General features: G+C 37.5%; 2 protein-coding genes across 2 annotated transcripts; one reads left to right on the top strand and one right to left on the bottom strand.

Moving 5' to 3' along the window:
- The first annotated feature begins 1530 nt into the window (after positions 1 to 1530).
- LOC110443121 (glycine-rich cell wall structural protein 1-like) lies at positions 1531 to 3268 on the top strand. Its single transcript, XM_021487123.1, has 2 exons — positions 1531 to 2020; positions 2199 to 3268. Exons 1-2 carry the CDS (start codon positions 1531 to 1533, stop codon positions 3266 to 3268), a joined length of 1560 nt encoding a protein of 519 aa, XP_021342798.1.
- A 6345-nt stretch (positions 3269 to 9613) lies between these two features.
- Positions 9614 to 12901, bottom strand: LOC110443130. The gene is made up of 3 exons (XM_021487137.1): positions 12770 to 12901; positions 11699 to 12114; positions 9614 to 10785 (listed from the first exon to the last, which is right to left on the bottom strand). Exons 1-3 carry the CDS (start codon positions 12889 to 12891, stop codon positions 10361 to 10363), a joined length of 963 nt encoding a protein of 320 aa, XP_021342812.1. The 5' UTR covers positions 12892 to 12901; the 3' UTR covers positions 9614 to 10360.
- Positions 12902 to 14745: the final 1844 nt, after the last annotated feature.

Here is a 14745-nt window from a genome sequence, read left to right as displayed (position 1 = left end):
GGAGCTTACGTTGAAAAATAAATGTTTACTTAAAACATACAGCGATGTCCAACTAGGACGCATCAGTGATACTAGAGATATATAATACAAAATAATGATATAAATTTCAAAATATAAAATACAAAATATAAAATATGATATATTAAATAATAATATAAATAACATAATATACAAAATATAAAAATACGAGTGTGCAGAAGCATACAGCAACATGGTAGGTGTGTATCAAACCCTTGATGAAGTTACAAATTAGCAAAATTTTGTACAAAATGTATACTAGTAAAAACTGGATACATGTGATTTTGATAAAACAAAAATGATTTACAGAACAGATGTTGATACTTCTACATGGATCTATATTCTTGTATAACTGGCCGTAGTTTGTTTGGTAATATTAATAAAGTAAATAAATGATATTGTGATAATTTTTAAAAAATATTTCTCGACAATTCTCTGAATTTTAACGAGAAATGATAGTTTACATAAATTTATTTCGTAGGTTGTACATACGTCAGACATATGTTATAGAAAAGCACGCGTCTGAGCCTCTCTTTTATTATTAGTTTACGACGTTACGTGTGTATATCATGCATATATATTTAAACATATTCATAAATAATACAATTAAAATAATTCGCCGTGTAATAATTATCTAAAGTGAGAACACACATAATCAATTTTAACGACGTGTCTATTATTCAAATCTAAATGTTTGCAATCTTATTCTGTTAATTCCATATGTGCATTGTGACGTCATAATATCTGAAATGCTCATTTAATTTGGCGACATGTCTTGCCTATTTGATTACCACGTAATTATTCAATTAATAGTTCTTTAATCATGTACTAAAGGAAACTTATTACTTATTAATATTTTCATTTGATCATTTACATCATCATCGATGCAATGTAATGAATGTGGTTGGATTAACTGAATAATAAAAAATGTTAATAAAAAATATGGGCGGATTGGTCGAGTGGTTAACACTCCGGCCTTCCACGAAGGCGGCCGGGTTTCGATCCCCGATGTCGTCGTAAGCATGGATATTCAGAGAAAGTGTTTTTCTCCTGCCCACACAACTCAAACAACCCAGGTGTTGCACAAAAAAGTTCTTGGGTAGATGTTACGGTATCTGTGTTGTAGCATTTAAGTGAGGTGGCGCTATAAATGATGGAGTTGGAAGCACATTCCCTCTACAAACAGAACACATTACATATCCAGCACACACGCAGTCATACACAAACAGATATATATTAGCCAAGTGGCATAGGACTAATAAGTTAACGTCTGATAAGGCAGCTCCTGCGACTTCCTGAAAAAAATCATATCGATTAATGTATAAATATCGATTTATGTTATGCTAATAGTATTAATCGTACATATATGTACTGTAAAGCGCTTTAGAGTGTCTTATGTTACCTAGATAGGGCGCTATATCACATATCAAATGCTGTATATTAATCAAATTCTAATTATCTTAAATTCAGAGAACTACGAGGTATGACCCACGCCGGAGTAGGCTCCAGGCGATGAGGACGTCTCTTGCACGTTCTGCTTTGAGGGCTAGACGTCCAACAAGCGGAAGTCGAAGAAGATCTCAGGTCAGGGTCACATCGAAACGACGTGGAGGGGTTAACACCGCTACTTCTATCAAGAACACCAGCAACATAGATACACGGCACATCAAACAGACGATCATCATTGCAAAAACAGCAAATATCATGTCACCTATTGGAACTCAGAATAATGACAAAACTGCCATATCGAGTCGCGGGAGTGGTGGCGTACAAAATTCGTCTCCCGCGAGAAATCTTGAAATTTCGTCTACCAGGCAACGTGCACACCTTGCAAGAAACCGCAGACCAAATCGTCCAAACAATGGTCAGGGGTTGCCCTCTACATCTGGAAATGGTCGTGGAAACAACAGAAATGGTATATCTGGATTAGCAAGTTCAGGTCACAGACCATCTACTAATTTTGGTTTAGGAAACAGACATTCAGGAAGAAGTGGACTTTCAGGTAAACCTTTTCCCTATAATACTAGGTAAATAAATAATGTAGTAGAAATAATAATTTATCAACCGCCAAGTGATTCAAACTCCATCTTATTTGCAACAGTTAACTAAAAACAACATTAATGGAACATTTAATAGTATTATACATATATAGTACTCCGTATTTTTATTATTAATTACAGGAAACCTGGGTAGACAAAGGAATACTATGGGAGGACAAGTAGGTCAAATGGGTGGACATGGAGGATCGATGGGTGGACATGGAGGTCAAATTGGTGGTCACGGAGGTTCATCTGGAGGCAATGGAGGTCCAATGGGTGGTCACGGAGGTTCCATGGGTGGACATGGAGGTTCATTGGGTGGCAATGTAGGTTCGATGGGTGGTCTCGGAGGCTCATTGGGTGGCAATGGAGGATCGATGGGTGGCAACGGAGGTTCAACAGGTGGTCACGGAGGTTCCATGGGTGGACATGGAGGTTCATTCGGTGGCAATGGAGGTTCAATGGGTGGACATGGAGGATCGATGAGTGGCAACGGAGGTTCAACGGGTGGACATGTAGGTCCTAGTAGCGCCCATGGCAGCTCTTTTGGAAGCCACGGCAGGAATACAGGAGGCCAAGGTGTGGGATCAAGTAATGGGATAGGGATTCACAGTGGACCAAACAGTAACTTCAGACATACGCAAAACAATGGTGGTAATCCGAACTTTAATATTGCTGATATGCTCTTATCGGGTCTCGGAGTGGCATCGAGTTCCCCTAACCTTCTAGCCTTGATGTCATCTGGAGCACTTAATCGTGGAGGGGGTGGAATGAACAGTGCACCTGCCTCTGCAGGAGCAGGACCCCCAGATTTGACTGGTTTATTTAGAGGACCAGATGGCGCTAGGCTACTCAACAGTCTAGTGCAGAATGTTATGGGAACTAGTAGTGGTGGAATGGGTGTCACAGCGCCCTCTGTTGTAGCCAGGCCTTCCGTAGGCAAGAGTAGTGGACACGGGGGTAGTGGAAGTGGGCCACATACGGGTAGTGCAGCACACGGAAGCAATACTATAAGCACAGGCGTCAATCATGGACCAATCATCATCGAGGCGGGCAGTAACATACAGGTCGGGTTTCGGCATGGTAATGGTTCCCCAAGTATTGTGATCAAGTCTGTACCAACGACAACAACTCCAGCCACGTTTCTCGCCTCAGCAACAGACATGATGTTACCCGCTATGGCCATGGAATTGGGCGAGGAATTACCTTGAACATAATAGAAAATTAACAGTTGGCTATTATATTTTGTCCTTTTCCCAAAAGGATGCATTTTTATTCTCCCTTCAAATGGTGAGAAAAATGACGGCAGGGAACAAATATGTCCGGTGGGCACTCATTGTATACAGAATATTGAGTTAACTCCCTTGCAAAAGGGAAACAGCCCCTAATTGTTTACTGCTCGGTTTGAACTTGTTTTAAACCGCTGTTTTGCAGCCCTTACCTTCTGGTAAACATATATTTCAGAAGATGACTGTTACTTTTTTATGAATGCAACTTTTTAAGGAGATATGGAAATTCAACCTTTAGTTCTCAGTAAGATGAAACTATTTTTGTTCGATTAACAAAACAGGTTTATAATTTAACTTCTTGCAGTATAAATAAATGTATTGTCCCGTGTCTTTCAATGTACAAACGTGTCATGTAGAAAATGTCTTTGGTTCTGAATGTTTGCGGTTATGAACGAACTCTTCACCGGAGGTGTTACAATTCCTATGTCATATAATTCAACTCAATGGGTATTTCGAGGAATCTCTACAAACTCGATTCTGAATAGTCACAAACATGTAGTGAGATAATGTTGGATTCGGAAAAATTGAGGATTTTTCGTTCACAATTTCCGAAACAAGATATTCACGTGTAGATTATCATAGTTGTAGGATTGTAAGTGTTGAATATTGTGTTAAAAATACCATGATACATGTGATGCTGATTATTCCTGTGAATAACATGTACATAAATTATATATCACATCTGTATTATTGTTCGTTGCAACACCGGTTTTGTGTACTACTTTGTATGTGTAGATAGGTATATGATAATATTGTAAGGCAGTATATATGTAGGTCTTGAAAAAGGAGCGGATCGCTCCGAAAATTTGACAACCTAAACTTGTCCACACTGTTGGAATTACTTCTTTGCCCCATATAGATCATATATAGATATATTTCTCATAAAAAGTAGACATTCATCAGTTCACCTGCTTTTAAATCTATTTTGTTTCACATACACGCATACAACACTGATTTGTAAAAAAAGAAAATTGATGCCTTCAAGAGCTCCACCCCAATACGTTACTCTTAAAATTAATCTAAAATCTAACATGCTGTCAAGAGATCTGACCATTGCCGGGAGTCGAACCCGAAACTTCCAGTACAGTTAGGTTCAACAGTTCAATTGTATATATTATGTCACAATGCTCATGTAATTGGTTTACTGTAAACAATAATAAAAAATATAACACCTACCTACATTAAAAACAACGTGCTATCGTTTGTTGTCAAAATTAATTCATTGTTCATGTCTTCATTTTGATTTAAGCTTTCAGCAATTTGGTTTTCAATAAAAGTGTAATAGTAAAAGAAATTGTGTCATGAATGAAATATCAAACAACAAATGTATTGTCTTTTAGTAACAAAATCTGCTGTAAATGTTTTATTAAGAAAGATTAATGGTTTCTGCATATTTTTCTCTCTCAAAAGTTTGAAAGGAAATGCAATAATAAATGGACAATTAAACAATGCACTCAACTTCATCAAATAGTTTCAAGTCTTAAAAAAGTCTTTAGAAACACAATTTAAGGAAGCAACTGTGTGAGAATGTCAACTTGTCCAGTTTATTATTCGCCACGAAACATTAAACAAAATCTGACAAATCAACAATACAACGCATGATAATGGAATACATCTTACGTTTCATAATAAATGCCAAAGTTAATCTTTGCTTCCAAACTCTTTGGGTAAAGGTTCAGTTGTCATATCATCTCCCGTTTCATTTCAATATTCGTACATAAAATACCTTGTTCACCAATATCAGACTCGTCTTGTCAATGAACTGTTATGACATCAGAGGACATGGAATCCCAGCGTTGGCGGGTGGTTTTCAGTAATACATACCTTTGTTATCAGAGATAGTTTATTACCTATCATTAATATACAAGAGCAATACAATGCTTCGAAAAGCCGTATATGACTACAGGCAATGTAAGTTGTCCTAAATGATCGAAGATAGAACATAACATATTAGGTATATATTTGTAAAATAATGAACAACAAAACGTATATATGTGTGTGTTAACCTGTGTAAATTGTTTTATGCCATTATTGATAACACGTAAACCAATCACTATATTCAGTCGTATTTTCAAAACAATTTGACTTGAATTTATTAAACATTTATTTACTATAAAATAAGTCGTATTAATAAGAAATTGGAAGAGGTACCATACATGAAGAGACTTTATGGTATATAGAAAGGTTTTAATTCAAATGAAATAATATAGGACACGATATAAATATACTTATATACATATTGTATTTCGTTAAACCGTTAACATGTTATTTGTTCGTAAATACTATGTATCACATGGTCTGCATATTTATTAAGATAATATCACTTTCACGTGTTTTAGGTGTTATATACATTTATATTTAACATGGTAATGAACAATGTTGTTATACCTCGTTAGATAGACCTTATATCAAAATCGCTTTTTATTCATAATCTGTATGATTTAAGGATCCACGTACCACTGCCAAAAACGGTTACCATCCTTTTTAAGTAGTTTCCGAAAAAAAAACGTGAAATAAAGTTATCCCAAGAAATCAGTAATGATGAAAAACCGAGGATAAGTTTGTTTCTGTAAGTGTACATATGAATCGGAAACAGTTTGTTGTGGACAGAATGCGTATTTAAATTGTATAAACTGTATAAAGCTGATGTCTCAGCAATATTTAACTTTTTAAACGTCAGCATATTTGTATTGCATTTACATAGAGCAGAATTACATGTCCAAACAAAACGATGGACACGCCCGCTTCTCATATATGTTTTGTATACTTTGGGGAGTGCGAAAATGTGAACGTACTTTATTATGGGAGTATATGGCTGTACAGTATTTACTGTAATGCAACTGAATAAATTCACATGCTTTTATATAAGATAAATGACTCTTATGTTGTTATTATTAATGTATGCGTTACAAACCTCCTACTGACAAAGGTCTACATCCCTAACTTGCAAATAAGAGCGTGTGTCTGGTCCATGTACTTACACTGTAGCATATTGCTGATATTTCACCATTCGTTAAGCTTATTCGGACAAGACCTACCGAACTCTCACCATAATTGCATGACATCCACCGTCGTAAGGTTAATGACTGGTTTAGAGGAATCAATTATTTAATTTAAAACATTCAAAGTTTACAAAAGTAATGGTTACATAGTCACTGAAATATAGAAACACAGGGCCCAATCAGGAGTCACTGGCATACTATTGATATATATGGGTTAGTAAAAATTGCGAGGGCGGAATCACAGGCCATCTATAGAAATATAGCGGTCAGTAGGAAATTAAAGGGCGAGGTTGGAGTTACTGACACACCGTAGACGTCTGAGACGTATATATAGGGGTTCTGCAAAATGCTGGAATCGCTGGCTTGTATTTAATATATATCGAGTCTGCAACAACCCTATGTTAATAAGCTGGTTAGTACCCGACTGCATAACACGTGCATTATATGGAGGATCCTTGATATGTATATTAAATCCGTTAAAATATATAGAGAATAATACATGCCTTTTTCCATAACAGTATCAACCCGAGACTGCAATATCAGCCCGAGGGCTGATATTGGTCGAGGGTTGATACTAGGTGTGATATGGAAAAAGGCGTGTTTTATTCTGTTTAGTACATACTTACTAATAAAAGCTACTATCTTATGATCTATATTTCTTTTGAAATATTGAAAAACGAAATATTTCCAAAGGAAGTGTGATACGGGTTTTGCGGGCTGATACGGGTTTTGGGGTGTGATACGGCGGGGGCTGATACGGGTTAGAGCAATTGTGTCGTATCCCATATACAAACAAACGTATTTATTAGTAAGTATGTAATAATCTAAACTATCAACCTTAAGCCAGAACATGCACCACAGCTAAAACTGCATGAGGTTACTGTCATTTTATTGTGGCGTCTAAGGACTCGCCTCTAAAAGGGTTGCTGACCCATTAAAGTAGTATATCGGTTAATCGTCATGCCATCCCTGGCAAATAAATAATTGCGATTATTGTCCAATGTAAAATACTTCGTATTTCACCGTTATCCTGAATGCCTGAAAAAGGGATAATAATAATATAGTTAATAATAATTCGAGGTTCGTATATACCGCTTTATCACAACCTAGTTCGTAGGTCGTCTCAAAGCGCTTCACACATTATTATCCGTGGTTATAGAGCCTTTGCAACCAGCCGATACCTTTCTTAACTCCCTGGGCACCATAAGGCCAGAGTTGCCATTTTGGCGCTTACAGCTAGCATTCAACAATTCTAGCACTGCCCAACCACGTACTCATTTACAGCTGAGTAGACTGGAACAAGCGGTGTAAAGAATCTTGCTCAAAGATGCAACACACTGCCGTGCCAGGACTCGAACCCGTAACCCTTCGGTCACGAGCCCGGCGTTCTACCACTAGACTATCGTGCCTTCTAATATTGTGACGGGATAGGCATTTTCGAGTTACCGTGATTGTTTTATGTCCGACTGTTTGGAATAGTTCAGACGATAAAATGCATAATGAAATAATAAAACAATTAAACACTTAATCGTTGGCACCATCTAAATTTTCGATATATTACAGGACATTCGCCTGAGTGAGGAAGGCAATGGGTTCTCTCCCCAGGCGAACATTCATGATTAAAGCCAAAAGTGCGGTTTTGTCTAGCGAGGCACTAGGAAACTTAGTAAGAAGTAAAGAGAAATATGAAGATTCAAAATATCGCAATGGGTGCAGCAGATTTCTTTTGTTCGTTTTTGTGTCCAGATGTAGAGGGCATAAGCGCAAATCCCCACTTTAGACGCATTTTACGATCATGCAGTGGGTAACAGCAGGTGCATTCTTTTCTCAATTCCGACTTCCAGGGATGACTTGGTAGTGTAAAAATAAACACTGTATTAATCAGCCTCATGTGAATGCCTAGAGTCTACTGAAAACTCTGGTTACCGAAATTTACAAAACTGTTGTATATTGAATTTAGGCCTTTGTCGTACTTTTCACATGTTATGCTCAAACATTACCGAAACCATATATAGTATAATGTGTCTAAACCGGATGTCATCGGGACTAAACTATTTGGCCGGTTTACACAGGTGTCCGGTTTATACAGGGTCGGCATGTCATTTTTTGAAAATGCAAAAGTGTAGTGTTTTGCAAAGGATCTTTATACAAGTGTGTCAACATAAACAACAGAGAAATTAATAAATTGCAACGTTAAATTATTTACAAAATATACAGTATATAATACAAATTAAGTAGTTCACGTTCAATCAATTTTTTTTTTGTCTGTCATTGATTTGTGTTTGTGACCCGCTTTTTCTTTGACAATTATGTCTTCCGTCATTGTTTTAAAATACGCAATAGGTTATAAATAGCGGTCATCTTTTTTTACCGCAAAAGCGAACATCTCAGTCAAACGCGAGTATACTTTCCGGTGTGTCATATCTGATCCAGGGGCTGGGTTACCGTGTCATCCCCGTCCGTGTCGTCGTCATCGAATATCTCCTCGTCCTCCTTTTCATTTAAGAAATCATGAACAAGTGTAGATTCCCAGTCTCCTGAATAAGCCTCCTCGGTTTCTATGCTCTCTTCAATTTCACTCGCGTGATCTATATCAACGGTAGTGAATAGTAGCAGGTGAGCGAGTGGGATGTCATCATACGGGTCGTCCTCGTGGTCCACACCCGGGTCCTCGACCCGACATTGGATAGCGCAAATTTGTTTAGATGTGTTTGCTGTAGATTGTAGCCGGCCGCGAGAAATTTCAGGACCGGAATGAACAGGTTGTTTTTACATAGATTACTATGCCAACTTTTGTGAAACAACGCCGGTTTACGGAATTGACAGTGTCCGGTTTATACAGGGTTAAACTACTATGATTATATATGGGATGTCATCATACGGGTCGTCCTCGTGGTCCACAGCCGGGTCTTCGACCCGACATTGGATAGCGCAAATTTGTTTAGAATGAGTTTGCAGTAGATTGTAGCCAGCCGCGAGAAATTTCAGGACCGGAATGAACAGGTTGTTTTTACATAGATTACTATGCCAACTTTTGTGAAACAACGCCGGTTTACAGAATTGACAGTGTCCGGTTTATACAGGGTTTAACTACTATGATTATATATGGAATATGCCGGGACCACAAACCACAGCCGGTTTAGACTGGGATCCTGATAAGACAAGTTATACTGTACATGCATTTACACGATATTAGTTTTTCCCGGAAAAAAATTCTCTTGAAATAAGAGAATTAATAGAAAAAAACTAACATGTGGTATTTGGTATTTTATTTTTTATTTAGGATGAACATTAGTCGGAAAATGTTGCATATGTTGTAGTGAAAACAGTTACTGAAAAGCATGGCTTGCCGTCTTACAAAGCATGGCTTGCCGTCTTATAAAGCGTGGCTTGCCGTCTAACAGACCATGGCTTGCCGTCTTACAAACCATGGCTTGCCGTATAACAAAGCATGGCTTGCCGTATAACAAACCATGGCTTGCCGTATAACAAACCATGGCTTGCCGTATAACAAACCATGGCTTGCCGTATAACAAACCATGGCTTGCCGTATAACGAAGCATGGCTTGCCGTATAACAAAGCATGGCTTGCCGTATAACAAACCATGGCTTGCCGTCTAACAAAGCATGGCTTGCCGTCTAACAAAGCGTGGCTTGCCGTCTAACAAAGCATGGCTTGTCGTATAACAAAGCGTGGCTTGCCGTCTAACAAAGCATGGCTTGTCGTATAACAAACCATGGATTGCCGTCTAACAAAGCATGGCATATATAAGTTAGCAAAATACGTTTTTACTTTGAATGAAATTTTGATTCCGTATCATAAGTTATAGAAATAAGTGACATGGATACTGAGATGGCGTTTATAATGACATATATATATGAGTAATTTTAGCAAAACACCTAGTATTGACTTAAACTATAAATTATTCCAATAACTGACCTAATATCACAAAGCTTCAAAACTGTGATAATTAATTGATTTAATATGGAATGTTGGAATTTGTCAAAACATTTAGAACAATCGCCAGCCAGAAAAAGTTGCGACCGCGTAGTGATTGTTCATAATTTTTCCGGACTCTTCTGCCCTGATGTAAACCGTGACACCTTCGTTAACGGAGGTCACTATGAGACCTGTGCTGCTCTCGAAGTCACCGTCGTTAGGCGAATCTGCATAGGTAACACATCTCGATACACCATCGATCCTTAAAGATGTTCTCACGGTTCCACCTCCATTACGCCCGCTAGTACAAGACCATGTGAACACGTACACACCGCTGACAGGGACAGAGAAGACCCCGGTCCTTGAATTAAACATGTTAGTGTTGTCAAGGATGACGTGGTTGTAAACGATCGTTTCGTGTGCGTTTAGAGTCATATCACTACTTAATGTTACACTGAAAGCCACATTGGTATGTGACACTGCAGGTCCGACACGATCTGCAAATTATAATGAAAGAACGTTAAACTGTATAAAATACTTTATGGCATAAAGAGCAAAAACCAATTAAAACCTAGAGAGAATGTTGAACATGTGTAGGCTTCAAATAAGTCGAAATTAAATTCAGGCCTGTCTAAAAAAATGAAAAAACATGTAGTGGAATATTACAAGCCTATAGTGTATCCTTTCCCATAAATTGCAGTGTTAACATTTCTTGTGATGAATTGTCTTTGTCTGATACGTATCATTGTTCCCTGTATATTATTTGCATTCTGTCGTGTCCGTCACCTTTTCTATGACACAGCTACCTTTTCACGTTTCAATTCATATAACAAACTACATCGTATTAAATGTTAGCAATTTATCAACATTCTGCCGCACATAGGCATACCGAATGTAGTTGAGGATTATGTGTGTTATTATGAAGGCGATTATTCACAAAGAGCATAAAGGACATTAAATATTGTTATGTACGGATGAGGGAGACAGAATAAGGGTGTTTTTTCAGTGTCCACAATGCAATAGGAACAGACAAACCACTTCCGCCAGAAACCAATACTTGACACCTCTTTCGGGTATTGAAATATGACAGATCATCCCATACATGCACGGGATTCCAGACTCAATGACCCAGTAAAATAACATAAACTCTTTCTGTTTAAGTCACATTAATGAATGTAAAAAATGAAATCGGTGTATATGTAAAGGTTTCCAAACCGAATTGGTCGATAGATAAGCGCAGTGCATGTAGGTTCGGTTTCATAAATATATAAACTATAACAGATTCAGATTTCAAAACTTTAAAGATGTGAAAATCGTGTGTTCTGTGAGTAAAATAACGTTACAAACGTGCGCCAATAGTATAACAATACCATCATGATAAAACCTACGGAAGATAAATATACAACATACTTGACCATTTCCTTGGTTCGGCAGCTCCATCTTGTGGCGGTTGGTGCTGAGCTGTATGTGGTCTAACCGCACGTTCACTCAGCCAAGATCCATTTCTAGCCCTATGGTAATGGTCACCTGCGTTTTGTATCTCATCGATCTCAGTTCCATTTACCCCCAGCTGGTTGACAGCAGTTTTAGCTGGTCTGCGTTGGTCTGCTGTTGGATCTGGTACTGACCGGATTGATCGAGATTTATCCAGCCTCGTTTTGAATTCCATATTTCCGACACGCCTCATTAGAGCTTCAATCAGCCTATCCTTGGTTCTCAATGCCTCGACATTTTCTGACACCGTTGTTTCAAGATGTTGCAGTCTGCCTTCCTGTTCGTCAACTCTCCTCATGAGACTTTCCAACAGCTCATCGGTTACTGACAGACTGAAACGAATATCAATTATTAACAAAACAAAACAAAACGTGAAATTCCTACCGGTTTGCTTACTGCTTATTTTCTTCATTATTTTACTATTCGACAAATCAAAACCATTGTAACCAAGATAAATCGGGTAAATTAAAGGAAATATTTGGGTACGTTTTGTTGGCTTTGTCTAAAGCGCCTACAGTCGCATCTCCAACAACACATCTACCTGTTACCGAAAAGGTGATCAAAACCTGCTTAACCTCATTAATAATATTACAAATCGAAAAAGTATAATTCATGAAAAAACTACCAGGAACACAACGCCTTTTTGAAAACAAATAGCTGTCTCATTTAAAGTTGTCCATCGGTGAAGAGATCTTCGTATCAACATTTAGACATGCTGTATTTGTTTTTTTCGAATAATACAATTCATGAGGAAATTTAAAACGACATTGTAATACAAATAAAGATGTGATTATTTTTGTTAAAAGCCCAGGGGTTTCAGGTGGCATAAACATGTTTGACGCAGTACACGTAAGCCCCCTTAAAAACATAGTATGTCCTCACTGCGAAATACGAACACAACATAAATGATTCTTTACTACTATGGAATTTTCTCGTTAATAGCATTTATTACAATTGACGAAAACTTCCCCGAGAATATTGATTTACCTTTTTGTTGTTCGAAGTAACGGCGACATAACTGTCTCATGTTTGGCAGCGTTCGTACAGTATAAACAGGAGTAATGACACAGGTACAGGGTGACAAACAGATGGAGAGATAACCACGCCATGTTCTTTGTATCTGACGCCTAATGCGACAATATAAGAGACTTACAGTGTTTTATATACAAGGATAGGATCTGATACAGTTCTATACCAACGCAGGTATTTTGCAATGTTTGTTAATGTCTGGTGTTTATCTGAATTACCAGGTAAGGTTGTCTTGTTAGGGCGGCTATCTTTTCTGATAAGTGTCTATACCAACACCAGTATTTTTAGCTCAGGGTTTTTTCAGACGTGTTCAATGAAAGCCGATTAGTACCACACGAAAATAGTTTTATCTCTTTGTTACGAGTTGCGTTATTACCACTTAATTTATCTCGTTATTACTCCAGTTACGTTATCTCGTTATTACGAGTTAAGACATAATCGGACTGGATCTATATTTAAATGTATACCATCCTCATACAATGATATCCTTCAAAACATTTTGAGGACTGTCAGGATCTTCTTTAAATTTTGTGGTCGGATGGCATCTACACAGCTGGAATTTAAATTACTATAACAGCAGTAAAATGTTTCTCTTTTACCTGTGGAACAGCAATCAAATTAATGTAAGCCAGTCCTCATCAACTGGCTGAGGCTCACTGTTCTATTAACTGGGACCTAAACTTCTGTTTACTAGAGGTCTCCACTCGTACTTACAGGAGACCAACATTTGTACTGACAGAAGACCAGAACTTATTATTGAGTTGGGACTTACACTTTTATTACCAGTGAACCTACTCTTACAGGGACCGATGACTTTCACTTGTATTTGCTGGGGATCTTTAGTTGTAATGACAGGTCATGTGACCCTCTTTATATGAGTTGCTCAATTCACATTTCTGACCTCGCACATCAAGGGAAGCCATTACTCTAGTTGCTACGAGTTACTATATCTCTTTATTACGAGTTGACCTTTGTCGTCATTACGAGTTACTATATCTTTTTATTACGAGTTGACTTTTGTCGTCATTACTAGGTACTATATCTCGTTATTACGAGTTGACCTTTGTCATCATTACGAGTTAGTATATCTCGTTATTACGAGTTGACCTTTGTCGTCATTACGAGTTACTATATCCCGTTATCACAAGTTGACTTTTTTCGTCATTACGAGTTACTTTATCTCGTTATTACGAGTTGACTTTTGTCGTCGTTACGAGTTACTATATCTCGTTATTGCGAGTTGAGCTTTGTCGTTTCTACGAGTTACTATATCTCGTTATTACATATCTCGTTATTACGAGTTGACCTTTGTAGTCATTGCGAGTTACTATTTCTCGTTATTACGAGTTGACCTTTGTAGTCATTGCGAGTTACTATTCTCGTTATTACAAGTTGACTTTTGTCGTCATAGCGAGTTACTATATCTCGTTATTACGAGTTGACCTTTGTAGTCATTGCGAGTTACTATTTCTCGTTATTACAAGTTGACTTTTGTCGTCATTACGAGTTACTATATCTCGTTATTACGAGTTGACTTCTGTATTCATTACGAGTTACTATATCTCGTTATCAGGAGTTGACTTTTGTCGTCATTACGAGTTACTATATCTCGTTATTACGAGTTGACTTTTGTCGTCATTACGAGTTATTATATCTCGTTATTACGAGTTGACTTTTGTCGTCATTACTAGGTACTATATCTCGTTATTACGAGTTGACTTCTGTATTCATTACGATTTACTATATCTCGTTATCAGGAGTTGACTTTTGTCGTCATTACGAGTTATTATATCTCGTTATTACGAGTTGACTTTTGTCGTCATTACTAGGTACTATATCTCGTTATTACGGGTTGACTTTTGTCGTCATTACGAGTTACTATATCCCGTTATCACAAGTTGACTTTTTTCGTCATTACGAGTTACTTTATCTCG

This window comes from Mizuhopecten yessoensis, unplaced genomic scaffold (assembly GCF_002113885.1).
Source record: "Mizuhopecten yessoensis strain PY_sf001 unplaced genomic scaffold, ASM211388v2 scaffold716327, whole genome shotgun sequence".
NCBI classification, from domain to species: domain Eukaryota; kingdom Metazoa; phylum Mollusca; class Bivalvia; order Pectinida; family Pectinidae; genus Mizuhopecten; species Mizuhopecten yessoensis.
This window is presented reverse-complemented; position numbering and strand designations above follow the sequence as displayed.

Bases quoted from the DNA above. Each gene is read 5' to 3' on its own strand.
- LOC110443121 (XM_021487123.1), top strand. From the start codon at position 1,531: ATGAGGACGTCTCTTGCACGTTCTGCTTTGAGGGCTAGACGTCCAACA. The intron at 2,021-2,198 runs GTAAACCTTTTC...TATTAATTACAG, and splicing joins AGGAAGAAGTGGACTTTCAG to GAAACCTGGGTAGACAAAGG.
- LOC110443130 (XM_021487137.1), bottom strand. From the start codon at position 12,891: ATGGCGTGGTTATCTCTCCATCTGTTTGTCACCCTGTACCTGTGTCAT. The intron at 12,115-12,769 runs GTAAATCAATAT...TATTCGTTTCAG, and splicing joins TTACTTCGAACAACAAAAAG to TCTGTCAGTAACCGATGAGC. The intron at 10,786-11,698 runs GTATGTTGTATA...TATAATTTGCAG, and splicing joins CGAACCAAGGAAATGGTCAA to ATCGTGTCGGACCTGCAGTG.